Raw genomic sequence first — 23,152 nt, 5'->3', positions numbered from 1 at the left:
TGCAGAAGGACCTCTTTGCTCCTATACTCAACTCCTCTTATGAAGGCCAACATGCCATTCGCTTTCTTCACTACATGCTGTACCTGCATGCTTACTTTCAGTGACTGATGAACAAGGATCCCCAGATCCCGTTGTACTTCCCCTTTTCCCAATTTAACACCATTTAGATAATAATCTGCCTTCCTGCTTTTCACACCAAAGTGGATAACCTCACATTTATCCACACTAAACTGCATCTGCCCACTCACCCAACCTGTTCAAGTCACCCTGCATCCTCATAGCATTCTCCTCACAATTCACACTGCCACCCAACTTTGTGTCATCTACAAATTTGCTTATGTTACTTTCATTCATTAAATGGACCAAGCGCAGGCAGGTGGGACTAGTGTAGCTGTGACATTGTTGGCCGGTGTAGGCAAGATGGGCCGAAGGGCCTGTTTCCACACTCTATGACTCTAAATACTCCAAATGTGGCCTGATGCAGCAGACTGTGCTGAATCTATGTGTGGGAAATGACAGTGGCTGCCACAGACTATCCAGTCCTGTCAGTCAACAACAAAACACAAAGCAAATCAGGAACTCAGCAGATCAGGCAGCATCTGTGGAACGGATGGACAAATGACATTTCGGATCGGACCCTATGGGTCGTCAGTCTATTTCCCTCCACAGATGCTGTCCGACCAGCTGAGTTCCTCTAGCATTTTTTTTTATGCTCAAGATTCCAGCATTTGCAGTTCCTTGTGTCTCCTCTCTGTAAGCCCAATAGCCCATGCACACTTCACCAAGCCTTCCTGGAGCACAGTGAACCTCAGCAAGATGATAATGCCCTGGTGCAGAGGTGTAATACGATGAACAATGGGAGTTATGGATCAGCCAGCACACACACTGAAACACTTTGCTTTATTGAAAAGACTACCAATGTGTTGGTACTAAGGTTTGAGAGATTGAAGCTCATCCTTTGACAGGACATCTTTCGCGATTCGGTAGAAAGTATCTTGTCCAACTCTAGGAGAAGCAAAACATAAGAATGAGTACAAGTAAATGTGTAAATATCACACAGAGTAGGAGCAAGAGACCACGGAGGCCCACCTGCCTGTTTTATCAATCATTAGATCTGTACTGGAGCGCAGGAGGGTGAGAGATGTTCTTAGAATGGTGTATAAGCATGAGGGGAATAGATAGGGTAAATACACAGAGTCTTTTATACAGACTATGGGAATCAAGAACCAGGGGACAGGTGTAAGGTGAGGGAGAAATATGATTTAATAGGTACCAGAGGAGAAACCTTTTCACACAGAGGGTGGTGGGTATATGGAACGAGCTGCCAGAGGAGGTAATTGAAGTATTAACAAATACTTCAATTATAACAAAATTTAAAAGACATTTGGACAGGTACATGGATAGGAAAGGTTTAGAGAGATATGAGCAGGTGGGACTCGTGTATATCGGGGCATTTTGATTGGCATGGGCAAGTTGGGCCAAAATACCTGTTTTTATGCTGTACTCAATGATTGTGACTTCCGATCCTCATACTCTTAATGGAGCTAACATTTCCCAACCAATTTCAGGTTTGAGGTTATTGATTGAATCATGCACAATGTTTTTTCTGGGAAGGAGGACCACATTTGTTTCAGCTTTTGCAGAAGGAATGATTTCTCATGTTCCCCACTGCGCAAACATTTTCACCACCTATATTTTTTATCAAATCCATAAGTCACTGCTCACAAGTCAATAAAGAATCCCCAAGTTTGGACAACTCAAAGTGAAAGCTCACCTTGTTGATTTCCAGTCCTCCTCTAGGCTGGCGACCGGAGATCTCAGCAGCCACATGGTCTTTAGAACCTGGTTCCCATCCTCCTGCATGAGACACTGACCCACCCAGGAGGTAATGGAGCCTGAAGACAAGAGAAAACACTCCTTGAATCATCATTATTCAGCCTTGAGACTATGGCTGCCTTGTTTTAAAGCATTCATTAACTTAGAAACGGTCCAAGTTATTTAATTAAATATAAGCATTTACTTTCAACATACTACTTCACGATATATTGGATGGAGGCAGAAAGCAGTTAAACTGGTGGGATGAGCAAAAGCCAGAGAAGGTCAGAGAGATTTTCAGGCAGAAAGAATGTGTGTAGCATGAGAGTTAGCAAAGGGAGACATTGATCCACAAAGAAAGCAGTGAAGGAACCTCGGGCTTCATAGTTATAAAGATAAAGATTGCAAGCAATGGAGATTAGTCAGAGAACACACACGGGGAGAGGCAAAGATGGAGAGAAGAAGACAGTAAAGTCAGCAAAAGACCGAGAAAGAGGAGGTAGATGCAGAGAATGGAAGGGAGAAAGAGCGAAGGCTTAATCATCAATGCTGTTTAACAAATATCATGGGATATTTTAACTAGTTAATTATTGAGTGACTTCATTCAGAGATCGATTAGAATGGGAGAATATTTTATAATGCAGTTAATTAGCACTGATTATTTGGAGCTTTATGTGAGCGGTTAATTTTTGGAAAATAATTTGCAATGGTTAGTTGCTACTGGGGATTAATGAACAAGGTCTGTCTGCTCATATATTGGGGTTAAAGTTTGTGAGATTAATTATCGCCGAGAGTGGACCTTATATGGTTAATTATTACACACTGTACACAAGGGGCTGGTGGTTTGTTGTCGGCGTCTCTCACTCACCTCCCGCCCACATCGTGGACATGCTGAAAGTGGGGTCCCTGCCACTGTGCCTGATGCCGATCACGGGAGCGAGTCCGTCGGGCCCGGCCTCTCCCGCCGCCGCCTCCACTGCTGTCTGATAGCGGCCTCTCAGGCTGCTGTTCTCGGCCTCGCTCAGGTAGAAGGTGGAGCCAAGGACGTTCCACCAGGTCCCAGTCATGTTACAGCGGCCTGCCTGGAAAACAACACAAGCTGAGCGCGGTCCAACCTACAGTCCGCACTGGCCGAAGCAAACGAGACCGGACACTGGCCACAGCGGGCGGGACCAGAGGGGACAGTGGCCGGAGCGCGACGTTGACCAGAGAGCCCCCTACCCATCTCCCGCCTCGAGCAGTCGGGGTTTACCGAGATTCCGGGGACGACCAGCGCCAGGATGAAGAGGACGATGCAGGGACTCGGTGCTGCCATCGCTGCCGCTCTGTTCAGCCGTTCTGCACTCCGGATCTGTGGCTAAAGTTCAATTGTTGCCCTCTGTTGCTGACTTGCAGTTTGGCTGCTTCTGTCAGCCAAAGGTTACCGCCAGTGATTAAACTAAATATTGTGTCTGTGTGAGAGAGCCTTGAGAACATACTCCAGCTAGCTGTCTGAAACCAATCTAATGGTAAAAGTAATCACAATCCTCCTATCGTTCACCCTCGCCCCAGATTAAACCAGGGATAGTGGGGAAGTGGTCAATCTCACTCTCCCACACAACACCCCGAGCAATTACTCCACCATCACACGTTGATCCCCGAGGTGAAGAGTTCCCAGGATAGTACATTGTGAATTAAAAAAAAGTAAAATAGTGATTTTGAAATTAAGTGGTGGGTGGAGATCGATATCGTGTAGACACAAGAAACTGCAGATGCTGTAATCGTGAGCAAAAAAAACTACTGGAGGAACAGCAGGTATGGCAAATGGAGGGAATGAAGTGACTTAGTTTCGGGAACCTTCAGACTGATAGAAGAGAGGTGAGAAGGCTGGAAAAGATTGGAAGAGGTGGGGCAAAGCCTGACAAGTGAGGTGGATACAGGCAGTTATTAGCAGATAGTGGAGTAAGTGACAAAGGCTATGAGGTGAAAAGGAGACAAAAGGGTGTCAGATAACTAGTAAAGTGCAGCACATGTAAAACCGAAGGGAGGGATATATTTGTATTGTATATTGTATTGTATTGTATATCTTTATTGTTATTTTCCTGAGTACTCGCATACCCAGAGGAAACAAAAAAACGTTACTCAAACCAGTGTCCATTCAGTGTGCAGTAAAAAATAAATAAATAGAAATAAAAATACATATATCATGAACAAGTTTAACACTACTCTCAACTAAACATCAACAGGCGTTCCGATCGGCAGCGGCACGACAGTGGCTCTGTCCAGGTTGGTGGTTGGTGTGCGATACTTTGGCAGGGGGCAAAGTCCGTTTAACAGTCTTATAGCCTGCGGGAAGAAGCTGAGGAGCATCCTGCTGGTTTTGCAGCTAATGCTCCTGTACCTCTTCCCAGATGGCAGGATGGAGAATATGTGATGCGATGGGTGGTAGGGGTCTTTGATGATGGAGATGGCTCTGTTGATACATCTCTTCCTGTATATGTCCAGCAAGAAAGGGAGTGGAGCACCAATAATCCTGCTGGCGGTCTTCACAATCCTGTCAAGTTGGTGCCGTTCGTACGCTTTGCAGCACCCGAACCAGGAAGTGATGCCGTTGGTTAATGTGCTCTCAATTGTCCCCCTATAAAAAGTTCGTAGATGTGTAGTGGGGAGACCTGCTTTACGTAGTCTTCGGAGAGGGTGTAGTCGCTGCTGGGCTCTCTTGACCAGTGCTGTGGTGTTGGTTGTGGACATCAGGTCATCTGACAGGTGGAGTCCTAGGAACTTCACGCTGCTGACCCTTTCCACATCAGCTCCATCGATGTGCAGAGGTGTATGGTGTTGTTTTCCCGCCCTCCTGAAGTCAACCACCATCTCCTTAGTTTTTCCCACGTTGAGAATGAGGTTGTGGGATTTGCACCATCCTGTGAGCAGCTCCACCTCCATCCTGTACGCCGACTCATCATTGTCACTGATGAGACCCACCACTGTTGTGTCATCAGCGAACTTGTTGATGAAGTTGTTGTTGAGTCTAGCAGTACAGTCGTGTGTAAGCAGACTAAACAGCAGGGGGCTTAGGACACAGCCTTGTGGCGAGCCAGTGCTCACGGCTATGGTTTTTGATGTCCTACTGCCCACCCTGACTGTCTGCTGCCGTTGTGATAGAAAGTTCAGGACCCAGTTACATGTGCCAGCATCAACCCCCAATAGCTCCAACTTCTCCACCAGCTGCTGCGGAATGATTGTGTTAAACGCAGAGCTGAAGTCTATGAAGAGGATCCTGGCATAAGTATTTTTCCGATCAAGGTGTGACAGTACGAGGTTCAGTGTTGTTGAGACTGCGTCCTCTGTGGATCGGTTGGCTCTGTAGGCGAACTGCAGTGGGTCTAGGTCGGCAGGTAGACTCTTTTTGATGTGCTGCATAACCAGTCGCTCAAAACACTTCATTGCTATGGGTGTTAGAGCCACTGGTCGAAAGTCATTATGGCAGGCTGGGTTTGGTTTCTTTGGGACAGGGACGATGGTGGCACTCTTAAGACAGTTGGGCACTACTGCCTGGCTGAGTGAGATGTTAAAAATGTCTGTGAAGACATCTTTCAGTTGCTCGGCACAGTCTCTTAAAACGCATCCAGGAATGTTGTCCGGCCCTGCAGCTTTGCGTGGATTGATGCTGGCAAAGGCCTTTTTAACTCCGGCTGCGGACAGCCTAAGCGACTGGTCACTGGGAGATGGCAGTAGTGCACGTGTCTGGGTGCTGTTTTTAACCTCAAACCGTGCGTAGAACTCGTTCAGTTCATCTGGTAGAGAGGGGTCGTTTTGGCATATCCGCAGCGGGGGGGGCTTGTAGTCAGTGATGGTGTGAAATCCCTGCCACAAGCGACGTGTGTCTTTGTCATTTTCGAAGTGGCTATTAAGTTTTTGCCCATACAGCCTCTTCGCTTCCCTGATCCCCCGGGATAGGTTACTCCTTGCCAGTTTGTATGCTGCGTTGTCCCCAGATTTGAATGCAGCATTCCGGATTCTCAGTAGGGAACACACTTCCCCAGTTAGCCAAGGTTTCTGATTGGCACGCCTCCTGACGGTTTTGACCACCGTTACATCATCAATGCATTTATTGATGTATCCGATGACGGACTCTGTATATTCTTGGAGGTTGATGCCACTGTCATCTGTTGCTGCCTCTCTGAAAATGTCCCACTGTGTGGTTTCGAAACAGTCTTGTAGTGTAGCGGTAGCTCCCTGTGGCCATGTTCTGACTTCTTTGACCGTTGGCCTGTCCTGTTTCACCCTGGGTCTGTATGCAGGTGTGAGCATAACCGCTAGGTGGTCAGAGTTGCCGATATGGGGGAGGGGGGCTGCTTTATATGCATCTTTAATGTTTAATGTTGGTGTACACCAGGTCTATATAGGTAGAAGACTACCTATATCCATCCGGTTTTACATTTGACTGCTCTTTACTAGTAGGGGAGAGAAAGGGAATAAAATAAATATGGGACGGGGATAGGAGGTGAGCAGAAAGGAGCTGGGTGATGAGGTGGCAGAAAAGCATGCCACAGAGAGGGGGTGATTTACCTAAAATTGTAGAATTCAGTGTTCATACTGTTGGGTTGTAAGGTAACCAAGTGGGAATACGAGGTGCTGCTCATCCAGTTTGTGTGTGTCCTCACTCTCACAATGGAGGCCTAGGACAGAATAGTCAGTATGGGAATGGGAGTTACAATAGTTTGCAACTGGAGGTCCAGCAGGGCCGAGCGCAAGTGTTCAGCGGAATGGGAGTCTAGTCCACACTTGGTCTTGCTGATGAATCACAACACCAATCACATCTCCCCATTACCACCCCTTTTTGCTTTCCACGGAGACCACTCCCTCTGCAACTCTGTAGTTCGCTTATCCCTTCCCACCAAACTCATGCCCTCCCCTAATAGATCTCCTGTGGTTGCAGGGGAAAGCAACACCGGTGCTTAACGCTGCTCTCTCACTTCCATTCAGGGATCACAGCTGCCTTTCCAGGCAAGACAGAGCTTCACATGCATTCCCCCCGATCTTCACCATTCACTCTAACAGCCTCCACATTCACAAACCATTCTCAATCAAATAACAATCTGGCAATGTTGGACATCCAAAATAAAAGCAAAATACAGACAACATTTGTGGAATCACGTTGACTTTTTTGGTCAAAACCCTTCCTCAGAATAAGGAAAAAGAGGGGTGGTGATGATTATCTGTAATGTGTTACTCGTGGTTAGATCAGGCAGTACTCAGGAGTAAGAAAAAAACTGAGCCAATACACAAATTGATAACGGAGCAGAAATGGCCAACATTGGTACAGGCAGAAAAAGCAAGTTATTTAAAGTTGGAGGACTTGATATAGTGTTGAGAAAAATTGCTGGAACCTTTTAAATGGTAACAGGGAACTTAAACAAGGGATCAGGCAGAATCACAGATTTATGAAATGTTAGTTTTCGGCAAATCTGTTGAAGTGTTTTTTCTTTGGCTGAATAAGATGAACATGTAAGATGTAAGTTTATGGTTATTCAAGTGGTTTTCAGAGTACAGATTAAACAAAATTAGAGTGTTCGGAGCAGGGCACAATGCTGGCACAGGTTTGGGGCTAAAGAATGGACATAGTAGGAATAAACAGATTTTTGGTGGGGTTGGGAAGCTGTGATCAGGGGGGTTGCTGCGGGGATCAATACTGGCACCTGCTGTTTTCAATCTAGAATTGAGAAGACCAAGAGTAATACCTCCAAGTTTGCCAATGATACAAAACTGGGTGCTGAGGTGAAATGTGGGGAGCATACAAAGGGACATCTCAAAAGGCTAAGTCAGGACATGGCAGATGAAATATAAAAGTGGGAAAAAATGTGAGAATCCATTTTGGTAGGAAAAATAGAAAGGCAGATGATGTTTTTAATGGCAAGAGACTAGATGTTGGTATGCAAAAGGGCTAGGATTTCCTTGTACACAAATCAAAATCACCAGGCAGGTATAGCATCTATCGTTTCTATTTCTTTCATAGACTCCAAATACACAAATAACCCAGTCTGCACTTCCATGAAATTGAGTCCAAATTCCAGCCACACGGACTCATAACAGGAACTTTATTTGTCTCACTGTTTATGGCCTTCATTTCAATGTAATGAGCAACTGCTTGCTTGCTTTCTGCAACTGTAAGAATGAATGCAGGCAGAAGGCCCACCTTGCGGTTAAAAGATTGAATAGACAGACATTGATTCATTGTGAAAGTGGTTTAATTTATTGGTCTGTAGTGTTTACAATGGCATCTCATTATCTTTTAAATGACACAATCGGCTACAAAAATAGACTCCAAGGGAGCACCTTTACTCACTAAAACCTTCTGTAAGTATGAAAATATTTCCTCAATGTTTACTACACATAGTAAAACAATACAGCAGCCACCAGAAACTAAATTATACATATATTAAATATCACTAAATGTTCTGTAATTTAAAAAAAATCTAGATTTTCATTTTCATTCAAACTCCCTTAGAAATATCTAAAACCATATAAAAGTCATACAGTGATATAAAGCTCCCGTATTAAAACTATTTGCACCCAGGAAGTTATTTAAAATCCATCATTTTTCCAGTGACTGTGCAAAGAGACAGGGAAAAGAAATGAGGAAAGTATTCCATCAGAGGGCTGAAGCATAGTGAATTAGGCACTAAACGAGTTGGCATCTCCCTGTGTCGCAGTCAGATTCCAGCAGCTGCCTTCTTCCCAGCAGCCACCCCTTGTCCAATGGTATAACGTGTAGTGTATGGCACCAAGCACAACGAGTGCTCCCATCAGTATTTGTCATCAATCTGAAAGGGAGGAATAACATATAAAAACTCACAACAAACCCTTCACTGAGCAGTTAATTAAAGGCAGGAGACACTTCAGAAGCAATTGGACAAGGAATAAGATGTCTGACTGTCACCACTTGACTGGCTGTATGTCAAAGGTGGCCTATTGGGGATTCCTTGTGAGACTGCAGTGTTCTGCAGTGGGTAGAAAGCATAGACACTTGGTGGAAGGGGAGGGAGTGAAGGATGCAGTTGATGATTAACCGGTGACATTTTGCAAGGCTGCATCATGACAGATGGATCTGAACGAGGAAACCGATTGCACAAAGAGGGTCTGGTTTTAAAGTGGGCCAGTATTAATTGCGGCCAGTGGCACCTTCTTGCCCATAAGGGGCAACTCAAGCAAAATCCCAGGAAGGTGATTCAACAAAACAGGCAATAGCAAAAACACAAGAGTTTAGTCTAACCAGGAATGCTTGAAGGGACCTTATTTTCTAGGCCAGACTGGGATTTGAGATTCCAAATGGAAGCTTCAACTGAAGACGAATACTGCATCAGACTGAAAAATAGGCACAAAAAATAAATTATGTAGCCTTTGGCGTCTGGTACCCAATGGTAGTAGCACAGTTAAAGGGGGCGAAGGCAGTGCACGGCAATAGTCAGGGCATAGAACGCAAGAGCAGGGAGAATATGGTACAGCTTTACAAAACATTGATCAGGCCATAGCTTGGTTACATGGTTGTGTGCGGTTCAGAGCACTAAAATGTAGGAAGGACACAATTGCTCTGAAGAGGGTGTAGAGAAAATTCAGCAGAATCTGGCCTGGGATGGAGTGTTTCAGTTATGAGGTGATACCAAGTTTGTTTATCCAGAGTGATTGGAGAAGGGTCTTGCCAGTGTCCTCCCCCCCCCCCCCCAAAAAAGCCTTGATTATTTGGAGGTGTGTTAATGCTTGTTGCGTAATCCAATCTACAATGCTGTTAATCCTTTTAAATGCAAAGTTCATTCATTACGATACTTTTTTCCAAGGCCACCCTCCTATGCCAGTTTATAATTGGGCTCAAAGGTGGAGATGAGCCACATTCTTGAATTAGTGTCATCCATATGGCAATTGGACTACATGGTTTGAGAGATCCAAGACTGACTCAATGGCAGCGCAGGAACAATACATTTGCGAGTGAGGGCAATGCACATTTTGGAGGAGAACCTACAGGGGTTATGTTCTATGTACCTGCTCTCCTTATTTTCCTAGCCCACATAGGTCACAGATTTGCAGAGGGACTAAAACAAAGCAGCTTTGACAAGTTGGTGCAGCACTGAGGATGGGACACACTGCTAAAGGGTTGCACCATATATGGAGGGAGAGTATATTCAAAGCATAGACGAGTTGCCAAATGACCTGCTGTGTCTGAGCTGCATCAAGCTTCAGCCATCAGGGCTGCTTTTATCCAGCCACAAGAGGTGGTTTTCTGCCACGTTCTTGATTTGACTTACATTGATAGCAGGACAGTCAGGAAGTCATTAGCTAGAGAATTTAGATTTGTTCCATTATCCAAGTCATTTCTGGTCAACTACGACAAGCGGAGATTGATGGTCGAGGGTTGAGCAATGGAAGGCATTAGACTATATAGTGTGACATACACATTATCTAGTGACTGTGCACCACAACTATTAATCAAACATTGGGAAATTATTCAACTTCTAACTAATCTTCACATTGTGTACAAGTAGAGGTTTCCATGATAGTACCCACCTCCATTAATCATTCTTTGGCCTTGGGATTGTACCCCAGCCACATTCTTAGAGTTCCTGTTTAGATGTCCAAAGCTCCTGCAACAGAGTGTCACATTAATCCATCGAGTCTCCACAGTCATCCAGAGGTACCAAACAAAATCACTACAATGTCCCCCAGCCAAGAAGCTGGAAGAATGTTGTCCTTCACAATCCCTGCCACTGCCCAGCACCTGTGCTCCCAGCCCACCCCCTCATCACCCCACCCACCACACCCTATCCAGTACACCTGCAGCGATACCTACAATCTGTCAGTTGAAGCGGATTCAGACTCCAGTGTGCTCTGAATCTCCAGCAGAACTCCTGGAAAATAAGTCCAGAGAGATCAAATTCAACATTTACCCTCACATCCTGGAAGTACATTTACACATTCTGCCCCCCACCCCCAGAGGCACGTTAACCACCTACATAACTGCACAGATTTCTGCATGGAAACACTTTAGAAAACTGAGTGACTGTACTTACTCTCATCGTTGAGTAATGCATGTTCCATGATCTCCACTGCCTTCTTCCCTGCAAGATGTTAATGTGAGATCAATCCAAACTCTCTACAACATTTTACGATTCATTTCAATTTACGTTGAATATTAGTTGTAATTTTAAGCAGGAGTGGTGTCGCTATCCCACAGATCTAGAGACACAATTTGATCCTGACCTCTGGTTCTGTCTGTGTAGAGTTTGCACCCTATGACTGCATGGGGTTCCTCGGGGAGTTCAGATTCCTCCCACTTCCCGAAGACATGCAAGTTTCCTTCCACATCCCAAAGGTAATTACAGTGGGTTAACTGACCACTGTAATTGTCCTTGCTGTGTTGAACAGTCTTCTCCTATTTTGTAAGGAAATACAAGAATTCTCTGGCAAGGTATCGAATACAAAGTTCCCAATTTCAGATTTGTGTTGGATATTAGCTTTCATAGCAAAAGGATTTGAGTATAAGAGTAGGGAAGTTCTACTGCAGTTGTACATGGTCTTGGTGAGACCACACCTGGAGTATTGCGTACAGTTTTGGTCTCCTAATCTGAGGAAAGACATTCTTGCCATAGAGGGAGTACAGAGAATGTTCACCAGACTGATTCCTGGGATGGCAGGACTTTCATATGAAGAAAGACTGGATAGACTCGGCTTGTACACGCTGGAATTCAGAAGATTGAGGGGGGATCTTATAGAAACTTACAAAATTCTTAAGGGGTTGGACAGGCTAGATGCAGGAAGATTATTTCCGATGTTGGGGAAGTCCAGAACTAGGGGTCACAGTTTAAGGATAAGAGGGAAGTATTTTAGGACCGAGATGAGAAAATCATTTTTTACACAGAGAGTGGTGAATCTCTGGAATTCTCTGCCACAGAAGGTAGTTGAGGCCAGTTCATTGGCTATATTTAAGAGGGAGTTAGATGTGGCCCTTGTGGCTAAAGGGATCAGGGGGTATGGAGAGGAGGCAGGGATGGGATACCGAGTTGGATGATCAGCCATGATCATATCGAATGGCGGTGCAGGCTCGAAGGGCCGAATGGCCTACTCCTGCACCTATTTTCTATGTTTCTAAGTTCCTATGTGACCCGTCAATAACCAAATAAAGTAATCCTCCTCTCTTGGTATTAATCTTTATAAATATTACCAAAATAACAAACAATTGGTACAATTTACTATGAAACCTATCCCAGGAATTTAGCATAGTCTAGTGATAGTGAGCTCATGAGTGACCAATGTTACAAAGCACACAGGAGTTTCAATAAATCAAACCATTACATGTCCAAGAGTGACATTCGATGCAAGCACTGGATAATCCATGTCTTTGCAAGAATTATACCAACACTAAACAGGCCAGAGCTGTACAAGTCAGATACAATTGATGCAGGAGATTGTAAATCATCTTGATGTGATGACTATAAAAGGATACAATAATAAATTACAAGGTTAGTTCACCAGAGACATCTCGGCCAAGACGCTCCAGAAGTGTGATAGGCGTTTTCTTCCCCCCCCTCCCCACCATTTAAGACATTTTAAATCAACTTACCATCACCCTCACTTCCAGCACTAGCCTGCCTGCTCAATTCATACTTTTGCTGTGAAGGCACCGTTTCCCTGTGAAGCAACAGTACAACAACATTAAAAGAGTGAGCATCTCCAAACTGACATATTTACCAATAGGAGCAGATTGGAACTCACTAAATACATCAGAATATTGCCAGGAATTATCTAGCTACATGTGTTAGTCACAAGGGCATCCTAAACAATAAATAACTGGCATTTAAATACTTTCATGTTTCATCGAACCTAGTCAATTATTACAGAACGTTTGAACAACATAATAGAGGTGAATGACTAGTTCACTAATGAACAGAGGTGAATGGCTGATTGAAGGATGTTCTCTCCGATTCATATAACGTGGATGTCATCTCCAATTCTGATAATGTGTTGGGTGCTCTAGACTACTATACTACTTAATAATTAGCTGCTAACATTCCAAATGAAACAGTTCAGGGTCTGGTCGTGTTCCCAACACGATTCAGGTGGAGCACTGCCTCAGTATTATTAGACAGCACTGGTTCGGAGCTTCTCAATCAGTAATGAACAACTCTACCATAGACTACTTGTCCTTCATTAGAGAAGTGCTGCACATTACACAGCAATTTCTCTGTCCTGATGTAGAGGCCCCTGGTAAAAAACATGACTTGAAGAGAGGACAATGAGACTGAATAAACCAGACAATGTTTGTGGTTGATCACAGACAGAAAGACTTACCTGGAGTTGGGTTTTGTGACAAGTCCATCTTGCAATATCTTCTGTTGGGAAGTCCTGGTTCCTAACCCTTCGTCAATGTCAATGATGCACCTTGGTACCACCACCCACTTTGGAGAAACCGAGAACCTCTCAAACTCAGAGGGGGAGATGAGATAAAAACCTGAAAGAGCAAGCGAGGTTTGGTTAAGTAGAACGGTTTGCGAATGTTGGCTGTGGGTGAATCTGCCAGAGGAAGCGATCTCTTTAGGTTCAAAGTGGTTGGGAGCCAGCCAAATTCAGGGGGGAGAGATCAGATTTAGCATGAGTGAAGTTGCTTGGATTCAACTGAAGGTTCAGGACAAGGATGCACACCACAGGTTTGAACATTTTCAGTTCTCCATATGGTTTATAGATTGCAAATTTGAAAAACAATTCAATAACCAATGGAAGTTTTTCCATTTTCACTTTTAAAATGTTACCGCCAGGCTACTGATTCTACTAGGCATCATCTCATTGCAAAAACAAGTTCGCAGTTTCATTGAAATATTGTACATTAATAAGATACTCAAGCATCCCAAAATTCCTTCTCCCAGTCTGTGGGAGTACCGGGAATTGCTTTGTGCACAAACAGCAGCTGGTCTATATCAATCAATCTCTTCAATCCCTACCTTGGCCGGACTTTGTGAAGACGCAGGAGGCAATTCCACTCACGTCCTCTTTCCTGATGCACTCGTACCGAACTTGATTTCTGAGGGTTGGGAGAGAGATGACCTGGACATCACCAAGGTTGGTCAGCACCAGCAGCCCGTTCTCACTGTAATCCTCTGCTCGACTACTGCTGAAATTGGCCACAGACACTTTCCGCACCCGTGACCCTTCCATTGCCGTCAGCTTCAGCTTGGTTTTTGTGCTGATTTTCGGTAGTGTAAACATCTGTCAAGAGAATGAGCAGAGTTATAACCGGGGACTTCCAACTAATACTATCAGCACATGTCTTGTCCTACCGTAGCCCAAACATCCTCAACCACTGCTATACAGCCAAAGACATCTACTCCTCCATCTCCCATTAAGAAAATCTGGCCACCAGGCTGTGCTCCTACTCCCTGCTTGCAAGCAAAAACTGAAGCGTGAAGCTCATTACAGAGCTGGACTGAGGACTGAGATGAGCTCCTAGTTGTTTGCTTTGAGTTGCTGGACAGGTCCATATTCAAAGTCTCAGTGGCCAGCCTAAAAGTATGCCACTGTGGAAGGTATGCCTTTACTGTCACTGACTTCATCAGTAATTGTGTAGAGGCTGTGTACCAATTCGAGCGTTCCCCAACCAGATGAAACATGAGATCCACTCCCTGGTGACATTCAAGATGGGTGATCCCAACTCACATGGGAAAAGTGACTTTTGTTCTGCTATACCTCAATACATCCCTATTTATTGCATCTTTGCTTGCCTCTCATCTCCTACAGTGCATTCTCTGGATTAATTCCTCTTGCCTCTTTTCTGCCTAGTTAACCAGACTGTCTACATTCTCCTGCAGTCCAAAGCTTCCTCCTCACTATCAACGACCAACTTTCCATTCATCTGCAAGCTACTTCCTCACGCCCCCAACAATCCCTTAAATTATAAACATTTTGTAGTATATGTTAATGAAACTATTGGTACAGCTGTTGCCCTTTACTTCCTGTCCCAAAATCAATGATGGATCCAATTTGCCGTCTCCCTTGGATTGGATGGGCCTTGTTGAAATGCATCATGTCCACCACCTTGATCAACCTTCCTTGTTATGTCAAAAAATACCTTTAAAACTCCATTCTCCTCATCCTTAATGAATTTGTGATCTTCCAGATATTTATTTGAGTATAGGAGCAGGGAGGTTCTACTGCAGTTGTACAGGGTCTTGGTGAGACCACACCTGGAGTATTGCGTACAGTTTTGGTCTCCTAATCTGAGGAAAGACATTCTTGCCATAGAAGGTTCACCAGAATGATTCCTGGGATGTCAGGACTTTCATATGAAGAAAGACTGGATAGACTCGGTTTGTACTCGCTAGAATTTAGAAGATTGAGGGGGGATCTTATAGAAACTTACAAAATTCTTAAGGGGTTGGACAGGCTAGATGCAGGAAGATAGTTCCCGATGTTGGGGAAGTCCAGAACAAGGGGTCACAGTTTAAGGATAAGGGGGAAATCTTTTAGGACCGAGATGAGGAAAACTTTTTTTCACACAGAGTGGTGAATCTCTGGAATTCTCTGCTGCAGAAGGTAGTTGAGGCCAGTTCATTGGCTATATTTAAGAGGGAGTTAGATGTGGCCCTTGTGGCTAAAGGGATCAGGGGGTATGGAGAGAAGGCAGGTACAGGATACCGAGTTGGATGATCAGCCATGATCATATTGAATGGCGGTGCAGGCTCGAAGGGCCGAATGGCCTACTCCTGCACCTATTTTCTATGTTTCTATATTACACCTCTGAATTAATTCCAATATTTTACCCACCAATTAGGTTAACATGGATCACACGGCAGTACACCAGAGGCCCTTTGTCCATGTCGAACACGATGCCAAGTTAAACTAATCTTCCTCTGATTACACATGATCCATATCCCTCCATCTTTCTTAAAGCCTCTTAAATGCCCCTATCGTAACAGCTTCCACCGCCACCTTTGCCAGCATGTTCCAGGCACTATTTTAAAGTCAAGATTTCTGGCATCCACAGTTTACTTTTTTATTTTAATTGTCAGCTCATAAAATTGATTGTATCTCATTTAGAATGTTATTCATATCTTTGTCAATTTCCATAATTATGTTCTGTTCCATAATTATATCAAAGCTAACTGAATTATGATCACAGGACCCTTACCCTAAAATACTCACCCATCCCCTCCACCTTCCCAATATTCCCAAAATCCAATCCAGAATTCCCTTCAAATTCTGGATTGGATTTTGGACACGCTTTATACAGACTGATCCTGTGATCATATCCTCCCGCCTTGATTACTGCAACTCCCTATACACTGGCATCAGCCAATCATCCCTGTCCTGCCTGCAATTGGTCCAAAAAACGGCAGCGAGACTTCTGACGGTTACCCGTAAAAGGGACCACATCACCCCGATTCTGGCCTCTCTCCACTGGCTCCCAGTATGGTACACAATCAACAAGCTCCTCCTATATGTACACAAAGCCCTTGATGGGCTTCACCCCCCACATATCAAAATATAGGAACGGGGTACTGATTGGGGATGATCAGCCATGATCACATTGAATGGTGGTGCTGGCACAAAGGGCCAAATGGCCTACTCCTGCACCTATTGTCTATTGTCACACCTGCAAACTGGAGGAACAACACAATATTTAGCTTACAACCCAACGTTAAATTCTCCAATTTTAGGCAATCTTTCAATCCTCCTAGGGTGGCACAGTGGTAGAGTTGCTGCCTTAAGGCATCAGAGACCCGGGTTCGATTCTGACCATGGGTGCTATCTGTATGGAGTTTGTACATTCTCCCCGTGACTTGCGTGGATTTCTCCGGGTGCTCCGGTTTCCTCCCACACTCTTAAAAACGTACAGGTTGGTAGTTTAATTGGCTTGGGTAAAATTGAAAAATTTCCCTAGTGTGTTTAGGACAGTGTTAGCGTGTGGGGATCACTGGTTGACACGGATTAGGTGGGCCAAATGGCCAGTTTCCGCACTGTATCTCTAAACTAAGCTAATTCTAAACTAAGCTAAACTAAGCTAATTTTATAATGCAAAATTTTGAGATTTTGAAATAAACGATATTCAAAATTTGCTTTAAAGACTAATTTATCAAGATGCACAAGGTCTGTGACATTGTATTTTTTAAGTCTGCCAGCCATTCCATCAACCTTGGACCAAAATCATTGGCATTGGATTTTGTTGGAGTGGAAGACCAACAAGGCAGAGAACCTGGCCCAAGCCATCCTCTGCAAACCTGCTGGTTGGATTGAATCAATTACCTTGAACTGTTCTTCAGATATGACCAACAACATGTGGTTCCCATGCATGTCAGGGCTTTTGGAGAGGTCGTGTGCTGCTTCTAGTGGTTCAGGTAGGAGAACCCCTCGACCATCCAAAATAAAGATACCAATCACAGGGGCTCTGTGCATGAGTTGAATTTCCTTTGCTGTGAAGAAAGTGGTATAGGTTAAAAGAACGACTGAAATAATTATGAAGATCCACCTTAATTTCTGCAGGGATTTTGCAACGGTCAAAGAATAACATTAATGTGATATTTTCTTAAATGGAGGAATAAAAGCTTAAAATACTCTTGTTAAGTAGACTGCACTTTCTCTGACACATCCCGCTCTCTGTGCTCACTTCCTTTTGTTTTTCATTCCCAAAGCCGTGCATTACTTTAGCGGCGTCAGAGATCAGGAGGGATCAGAACACTGTTCAGCCGACAGAGCAGGTAATTTATGCAGAGCACAGATGTGTCAAATTCTGTAATGCTCCCTGGATGATGAAATAAATTTCCGATCATTGATTGATAGACCGGGCTATCCAAGTGTCAAAGAACTGGCTCTCTTGCAAGGAAATGTTTGATAAATAATCAACATTTGGCTTGCATATAACTTCCCTTTGTCCAAGAGCAAGACATCTAAATATCTCATCCCTTCATGTGTGTGAATGTGTGTTTACATATATTGACAAACAATACATTCTTCCATTTGTTTTCTCTGATAATCCTCGAGCTGAATCAAGCACTGCTTGATTTGATCAGGAACGAACTCTGGAAAGGCCCCCTATTGTTGGTTATCATAGCAGCTTGGAGATATACGAGAGACAGGATAGTTTGCCTGGAGATTTGTGAATACAATTCAGAATACAAATTTTATTCAGCTCGGGTAATGAACTTAAAACATACAGCTTACAGTAACTGCCATTATCTATGGTTCCTAAAGGCTTAGGATTACAAATGAAATGTATTTTTTCACAAAACCTAAGGCAGGCTTGAGCATTGGGATAGGGTGGCGCTGCTGGCAATATTATTTACATGCCACAGCTTTGACAAAATCCCACTTTTCAGAGGAAATTAGACAGTGTATAGGATTGATATTTAAAATCACAATGCAATCCAGTAAAGTGAGAATCAAAAGCTGTCTGGAGACATTCAGTTGTCTGGCTCAGGACTACATGGTATCACACACCTCACATAGGGTTGGGAGTGTGCAACTTACTCACCCTGTGATGCAGTGACCGGCTCTTCCATTCTTCTCTCCACAGGAGGAACATGAATAGCGTAAGCAAATACAGTTCCACCGTTGGTCCCAGCCCACAGCGACGGCTCATGGTAGGAACCTATAAAACCAAAGCTCAATTAGACTAGCTTTAAGACATGAAATCTGGCTTAATAACTAGTCTGCAACTAGTGATTTAGCCACTGTGTTGATTTTATTATTTTTAACAAACTTGACAGATTACACACAAGAGATGAGCAAAATAAAAATCAAGATATTGGAGAAAAACTTGACATTATTAGAGACTGTCTGCCCACATTATGGAAACAAGTGGCTTTGTGTCCCACTAAATATGGACCTTCTGAAATATCAGACTCCACCGACATACAGATATACAGGTTAAACAAGTTGTATAACATTTCCCTCACCATCTCTTACGAAGGAATCTGCAAAATAAAGCGATCGGACAAATCCGGTGAAGGAGTCATCAGCAGATCGAGCCTCAATCCTGCGCTGCACTGGGGCTAGCTCCATTTCATTCAACGCTTCCCGATCCAGCCTGGCATTGGCCTCCTGTACCTGGAGGCAGAAAATGATCCATTTCACGAGAAGTGGACAGAACTGGGAACAAATCACTTAGAAAAGTGTTACAATGTCTTATTTAAGTAAAATATGCTTTACTAGTCATGTCTTTTGAAAGATGAATGTTAGGTAATATTGAGGAAGCGAATCGGTGTGTCCTTTATAGCAAGGAGAATCGAGTGCACAAGAAAACCTGCAATATTGGGCAGTTTTGTTATTTGTACTAAGCATCAGAACTAGAACAGAGCATCACCAGAACAGTCCAGGGTGAGGTGCTTGTTTTACAGGAAGTAAAGTGAGCTTGCTTATGCTCACTAGAGTTAAGAGAAAATCTAATTGAAACATAAATCTTAGAGATTGACAGGGTTACATTAAGCGTGTAATTCTATGTCAGACAGAAGGAGAGATTCTTTACCTTAGAGGCCTATAGATGCCAGACATTTAGATAGAATTAAGTCTGAAATTGGTATTCAAGGAACTAAGGGGATCAAGAGATAATGGAGATAATCAGCCCATCAAGTCTATACTAGTTCTCAGAGCAATTCTATTCTCCCCTTATCTCCCTGTAGCCAGTTCTCAATCAATCACCTCCACCTTGATATGGAATGGGGCGAGAAGTTGGATGCTGGATAACAAAACTGAGGCCTATGGAATTAAAAGGGTCACTGACGGAACAGATAGGAAATGTGTTAAATGACAGGACAAATGCTCGAAGTAAACAACGTTATGCCAGCACATTGGCGTTTCAGATTTTCTGCATTCGTCCTTTGCTCATTCATCTTGTCAAGTCTGATCAATTGCAATTTTTATATTTTCAAAATAAACTTAATTCATAATAAAAAATATGCAATGAAACTGTGAACCATTCTTAATACATTCGTATCTATACATTCAATATTGCTAGTGTTATACCAAGTAGTATTAGCACCTCCCTTCTCCCCTCACATACGGCACCATCAGATGCAAGACTCATTAGCCTATCTCCCACCTCTTAATCTTCACCCCTTCTCTGCAACTCTTCACAGCTCATGACCATGGATGGGAAACATTTAATGCACAGTTACTGTCCGATTAGTATTTCCAGAATGTTGTATTATTTCTATTTTATTTTATTAAACCAAGATCGTGAACCATTGATTTTCCCCCCCCACCACACCGGGGATGCTTAATGCTCATTTAAAATAGATAGATTTTTAGTGGTAATCAAGAAACAGAATAAAAAGTGTACGTAAGATACAAAACAGGCTCTGATATTGAATGGAACAGGATTCAACAGCGTTACAGATTATTCCTTTTATTTATGGCGCACCCTTGGTACAGGGTGAGGTTTACATTGAAGTTGTGCACATTTAACAGAGCATCAAATGCAGCATCTCCTCACATCCCAGCACAAACGTACTCCCGTGCCATTGCAACCCCTCGCATACTAAGCACATCCCAAATACACAACCCTCTTGTTCCCTCAGATACATGCACATCTCCCACCCTCAAGCCCAATCAAACATGCAGACCTCATCTAACCTTAGCTGCACCATTCCCTGGCACGGTTCGTTTCCTTCCAGACACTCTAGTCCCCCGGATCCGACGGAAGGACTGTCGCAGTGATTTCTTAATCGACTTTACTCGTGACAGGGGCCCTTCAAGTGCCAATTGGTCACTGGGGTGCAATGTACATCTACATGTTCGAAGGAGATTTATGGAGGGAGATTTAAAAAAAAAAAAGAGAATTAGGTCAGATCAATCAGTAATCCAATGGCAGCAGACTGCACACCAAACCAAAGTATCTGAACCTCTTTAATGGCAAGTATAAGTATATGTGAGATTTTTGTTGCATTTGCATTGAAATGCTCTGCATTATGGTAAGGAAATAGGATCCACAGTATTCCTAATGCATGTCTAATTATTACAATATCAGTCCCCAGTAAAAAATGAAGAGATTTAACTTTAGGGCATGGTCCACATTCTTCAAAGGGATGCATATTTTTCCATTTCCCCCCCCCCCCCCCATACTCAAACTAATACAGCTTATATGGATTACCATAGACATTGATCAGGTTGTACAGAATAAGCTTTCAAAAATGGCATCTTATTGAACTGAGGATAAAATGGCCAGGTTAGGCAGAAGACAGGAGGCTTAATATGCACTCAAATTGGAAGCAAATGGCTGGTAATACAGCTCAAAAATTATGCTGCAGCTTCAACTATTTATCAATTTAATTAATAAATAGCCAAATATTACAATTTGAGATAGTTGTGGTAGCATACATGCAACCAAAACAATATTGATAGACTAAATGAACAGTTTTCACTACAGTTCAGTGCAAGGTCATCCAGTTTGGATCAATAAACAGATCCGAGTATTATTTAAATGCCAAATGCAACAGGACCTCAAGGATATTTAGCAATTCACATCTATTAATCATTGAAAAAAAAAAAAAGGCAATTGGAATATTAGTCTTTATACCAGTCCTCTGGAAGTTAGAAACAGAGGAAGATTTTCTACAGTTCTGCTGAGACCCGGTTATAACATGCTTGCTGTATCCAGTTCTGACTAATGCAGTCTATTTGTCTTACAAAGAGTACAATGTATGTTTACCCGAATGATCTCAGGGCTGTTTATTATGGGGGAAGATTACACAAACTAGCGTTACGTTCCACAGAACATAGAGTGGTAAGAACTTTGATTAACATTCCTTGGGATTTGGAATGAGAGCCCAAATATTCACAAGATGTCAGAAAGTAGAGCATAGAACTAGTGTGAATGGGTGAATTGATAGTCGGTGTGAACTCGGTGGGCCAAAGGCCCCAATTCCATGCTGTATCTCTAAACTAAACTGTTGCACAGTGGTCAGGATGGCAATCTTTCTCACAGACAAAGGCTCAAATAATAATTTTAAGTGAGGTTGATAGGATTTTGGTGGACAAGTTGCCAGGATAAGTGGCTGAAATTCAGAAACAGATCAGCCTTAATGTCACCAAATACCAGAAAGTGCTGAATGGGTCATCTTTGTTCTATTTCCTTAAACAAAGGAACATGGGAATAGGCCATCAGGTCATTTAAACCTGTCCTGCCATTCAATATGATCCTGGCTGATCTACCCCATGGGCCCCAGCTATGCCTGCCTCTTTGTAGGGTACGTCGAACAATCCTTGTACGAGACTTACCAGGGCCCTATCCCCGACCTCTACCTCCGCTACATCGACGATTGCATTGGTGCTACCTCCTGCACCCACACACAACTCACTGACTTCATTCCACTAACTTCCATCCGGCACTCAAACACACCTGGACCATTTCCGACACTTCCCTACCATTTCTTGACCTCACTATCTCCATCACAGGGGATAGACTTCTGACCGACATCCACTATAAACACTCTGACTCCCATGGCTATCTAGACTACACTTCCTCCCACCCTGCTTCCTGTAAGGACTCCATCCCCTACGCCCAATTCCTCCGTCTGCGCCGCATCTACTCCCAGGATGAGGTGTTCCACACCAGGCCATCAGAAATGTCCTAATTCTTCAGAGAACGGGGGTTCCCCTCCTCCACTATAGATGAGGCTTGCACCAGGATCTCTTCAATACCCCGTAACACTGCTCTCTCTCCCCATCCCCCCCCCCACTCGTAACAAGGGCAGAGTCCCCCTGGTCCTCACCTTCCACCCTACTAGCCGTCACATACAACAAATAGTCCTCCGTCATTTTCGCCACCTCCAACGTGACCCCTCTACTCCCAGCACTTTTGTCTGCCCTCTATTCATTTCCATGTTCATTCCGAATCCATCCCTTATTCAAAGGTTTATTTATCCCTAAAGTAGCATTGTTACAAATTCCTGCCATCAGTGGCGCTCTTGATCTGCTCACTGCCTGTGCGTGCGACTCGAGAGGCTGTGTGGGTGGGGTTAGTAAAATGCAGGTTTTTAATTGGTTGTCAGGGAAGGATTTCCTCATAAAACAAGCTTATGGAGAAATTTCGTTCTGTGATCCCGTTTGCATTTTTTTTTTTTAAACGTTGTTTAACTATTGAATCGCTGGCTGAAAATCATCAGATTAAAACGCCTTCAAAATCACGGATCACAAGTTCAGGACAAAGCTAAAGATATGTTCTGTCAGACATTTATTTAACAACTTACCTAGTTTTTGGTGTAATTTCATTTTAATCTGATGATGCGAAAAATGTTATTTAGGCCCCGATATCGGTCGTGTTCTGCCTCACTGTGTGCAAAATCGTGGTGGCGGCCACAATCCGATCTGTGTCTTAATCCAC

General features: G+C 43.6%; 2 protein-coding genes and 1 long non-coding RNA gene across 6 annotated transcripts in view; 1 reads left to right on the top strand and 2 right to left on the bottom strand.

The window, feature by feature from the left end:
• Nucleotides 1-881: 881 nt before the first annotated feature.
• Nucleotides 882-3,359, bottom strand: LOC116988029 (avidin-related protein 4/5-like). Its single transcript, XM_033044443.1, has 4 exons — nucleotides 3,068-3,359; nucleotides 2,684-2,897; nucleotides 1,775-1,895; nucleotides 882-1,005 (listed from the first exon to the last, which is right to left on the bottom strand). Exons 1-4 carry the CDS (start codon nucleotides 3,128-3,130, stop codon nucleotides 930-932), a joined length of 474 nt encoding a protein of 157 aa, XP_032900334.1. The 5' UTR covers nucleotides 3,131-3,359; the 3' UTR covers nucleotides 882-929.
• A 4,665-nt stretch (nucleotides 3,360-8,024) lies between these two features.
• Nucleotides 8,025-23,152, bottom strand: part of llgl2 (LLGL scribble cell polarity complex component 2) — a 76,170-nt gene continuing 61,042 nt past the window's right edge. For 3 of the 4 annotated variants that reach the window (XM_033044429.1, XM_033044431.1, XM_033044430.1), the window contains exons 16-26: nucleotides 20,404-20,557; nucleotides 18,729-18,879; nucleotides 18,305-18,421; nucleotides 17,080-17,246; nucleotides 13,782-14,046; nucleotides 13,135-13,294; nucleotides 12,407-12,474; nucleotides 10,857-10,904; nucleotides 10,637-10,694; nucleotides 10,354-10,430; nucleotides 8,025-8,618 (exon numbers count right to left, since the gene is read on the bottom strand). In XM_033044429.1, coding sequence (XP_032900320.1) covers nucleotides 8,614-8,618; nucleotides 10,354-10,430; nucleotides 10,637-10,694; nucleotides 10,857-10,904; nucleotides 12,407-12,474; nucleotides 13,135-13,294; nucleotides 13,782-14,046; nucleotides 17,080-17,246; nucleotides 18,305-18,421; nucleotides 18,729-18,879; nucleotides 20,404-20,557 — 1,270 coding nt within the window. In that variant the 3' untranslated portion in view covers nucleotides 8,025-8,613. The remainder of the gene's footprint in view (nucleotides 8,619-10,353; nucleotides 10,431-10,636; nucleotides 10,695-10,856; nucleotides 10,905-12,406; nucleotides 12,475-13,134; nucleotides 13,295-13,781; nucleotides 14,047-17,079; nucleotides 17,247-18,304; nucleotides 18,422-18,728; nucleotides 18,880-20,403; nucleotides 20,558-23,152) is intronic. The other variant, XR_004415847.1, reaches the window with a different exon arrangement.
• LOC116988030 lies at nucleotides 18,342-20,604 on the top strand. Its single transcript, XR_004415848.1, has 2 exons — nucleotides 18,342-18,413; nucleotides 18,540-20,604. It is a non-coding gene; the product is annotated as an uncharacterized LOC116988030 (long non-coding RNA).

Source organism: Amblyraja radiata, chromosome 26 (genome assembly GCF_010909765.2).
Source record: "Amblyraja radiata isolate CabotCenter1 chromosome 26, sAmbRad1.1.pri, whole genome shotgun sequence".
Lineage (NCBI taxonomy): Eukaryota > Metazoa > Chordata > Chondrichthyes > Rajiformes > Rajidae > Amblyraja > Amblyraja radiata.
This window is presented reverse-complemented; position numbering and strand designations above follow the sequence as displayed.

Excerpts from the sequence above, each read along its gene's own strand:
- LOC116988029 (XM_033044443.1), bottom strand. The coding sequence starts at position 3,130 with ATGGCAGCACCGAGTCCCTGCATCGTCCTCTTCATCCTGGCGCTGGTC. Across the intron at positions 2,898-3,067 it reads TGGTCGTCCCCGGAATCTCG|GCAGGCCGCTGTAACATGAC; the intron begins GTAAACCCCGAC and ends GTTGTTTTCCAG. Across the intron at positions 1,896-2,683 it reads GTCCACGATGTGGGCGGGAG|GCTCCATTACCTCCTGGGTG; the intron begins GTGAGTGAGAGA and ends TCTTGTCTTCAG.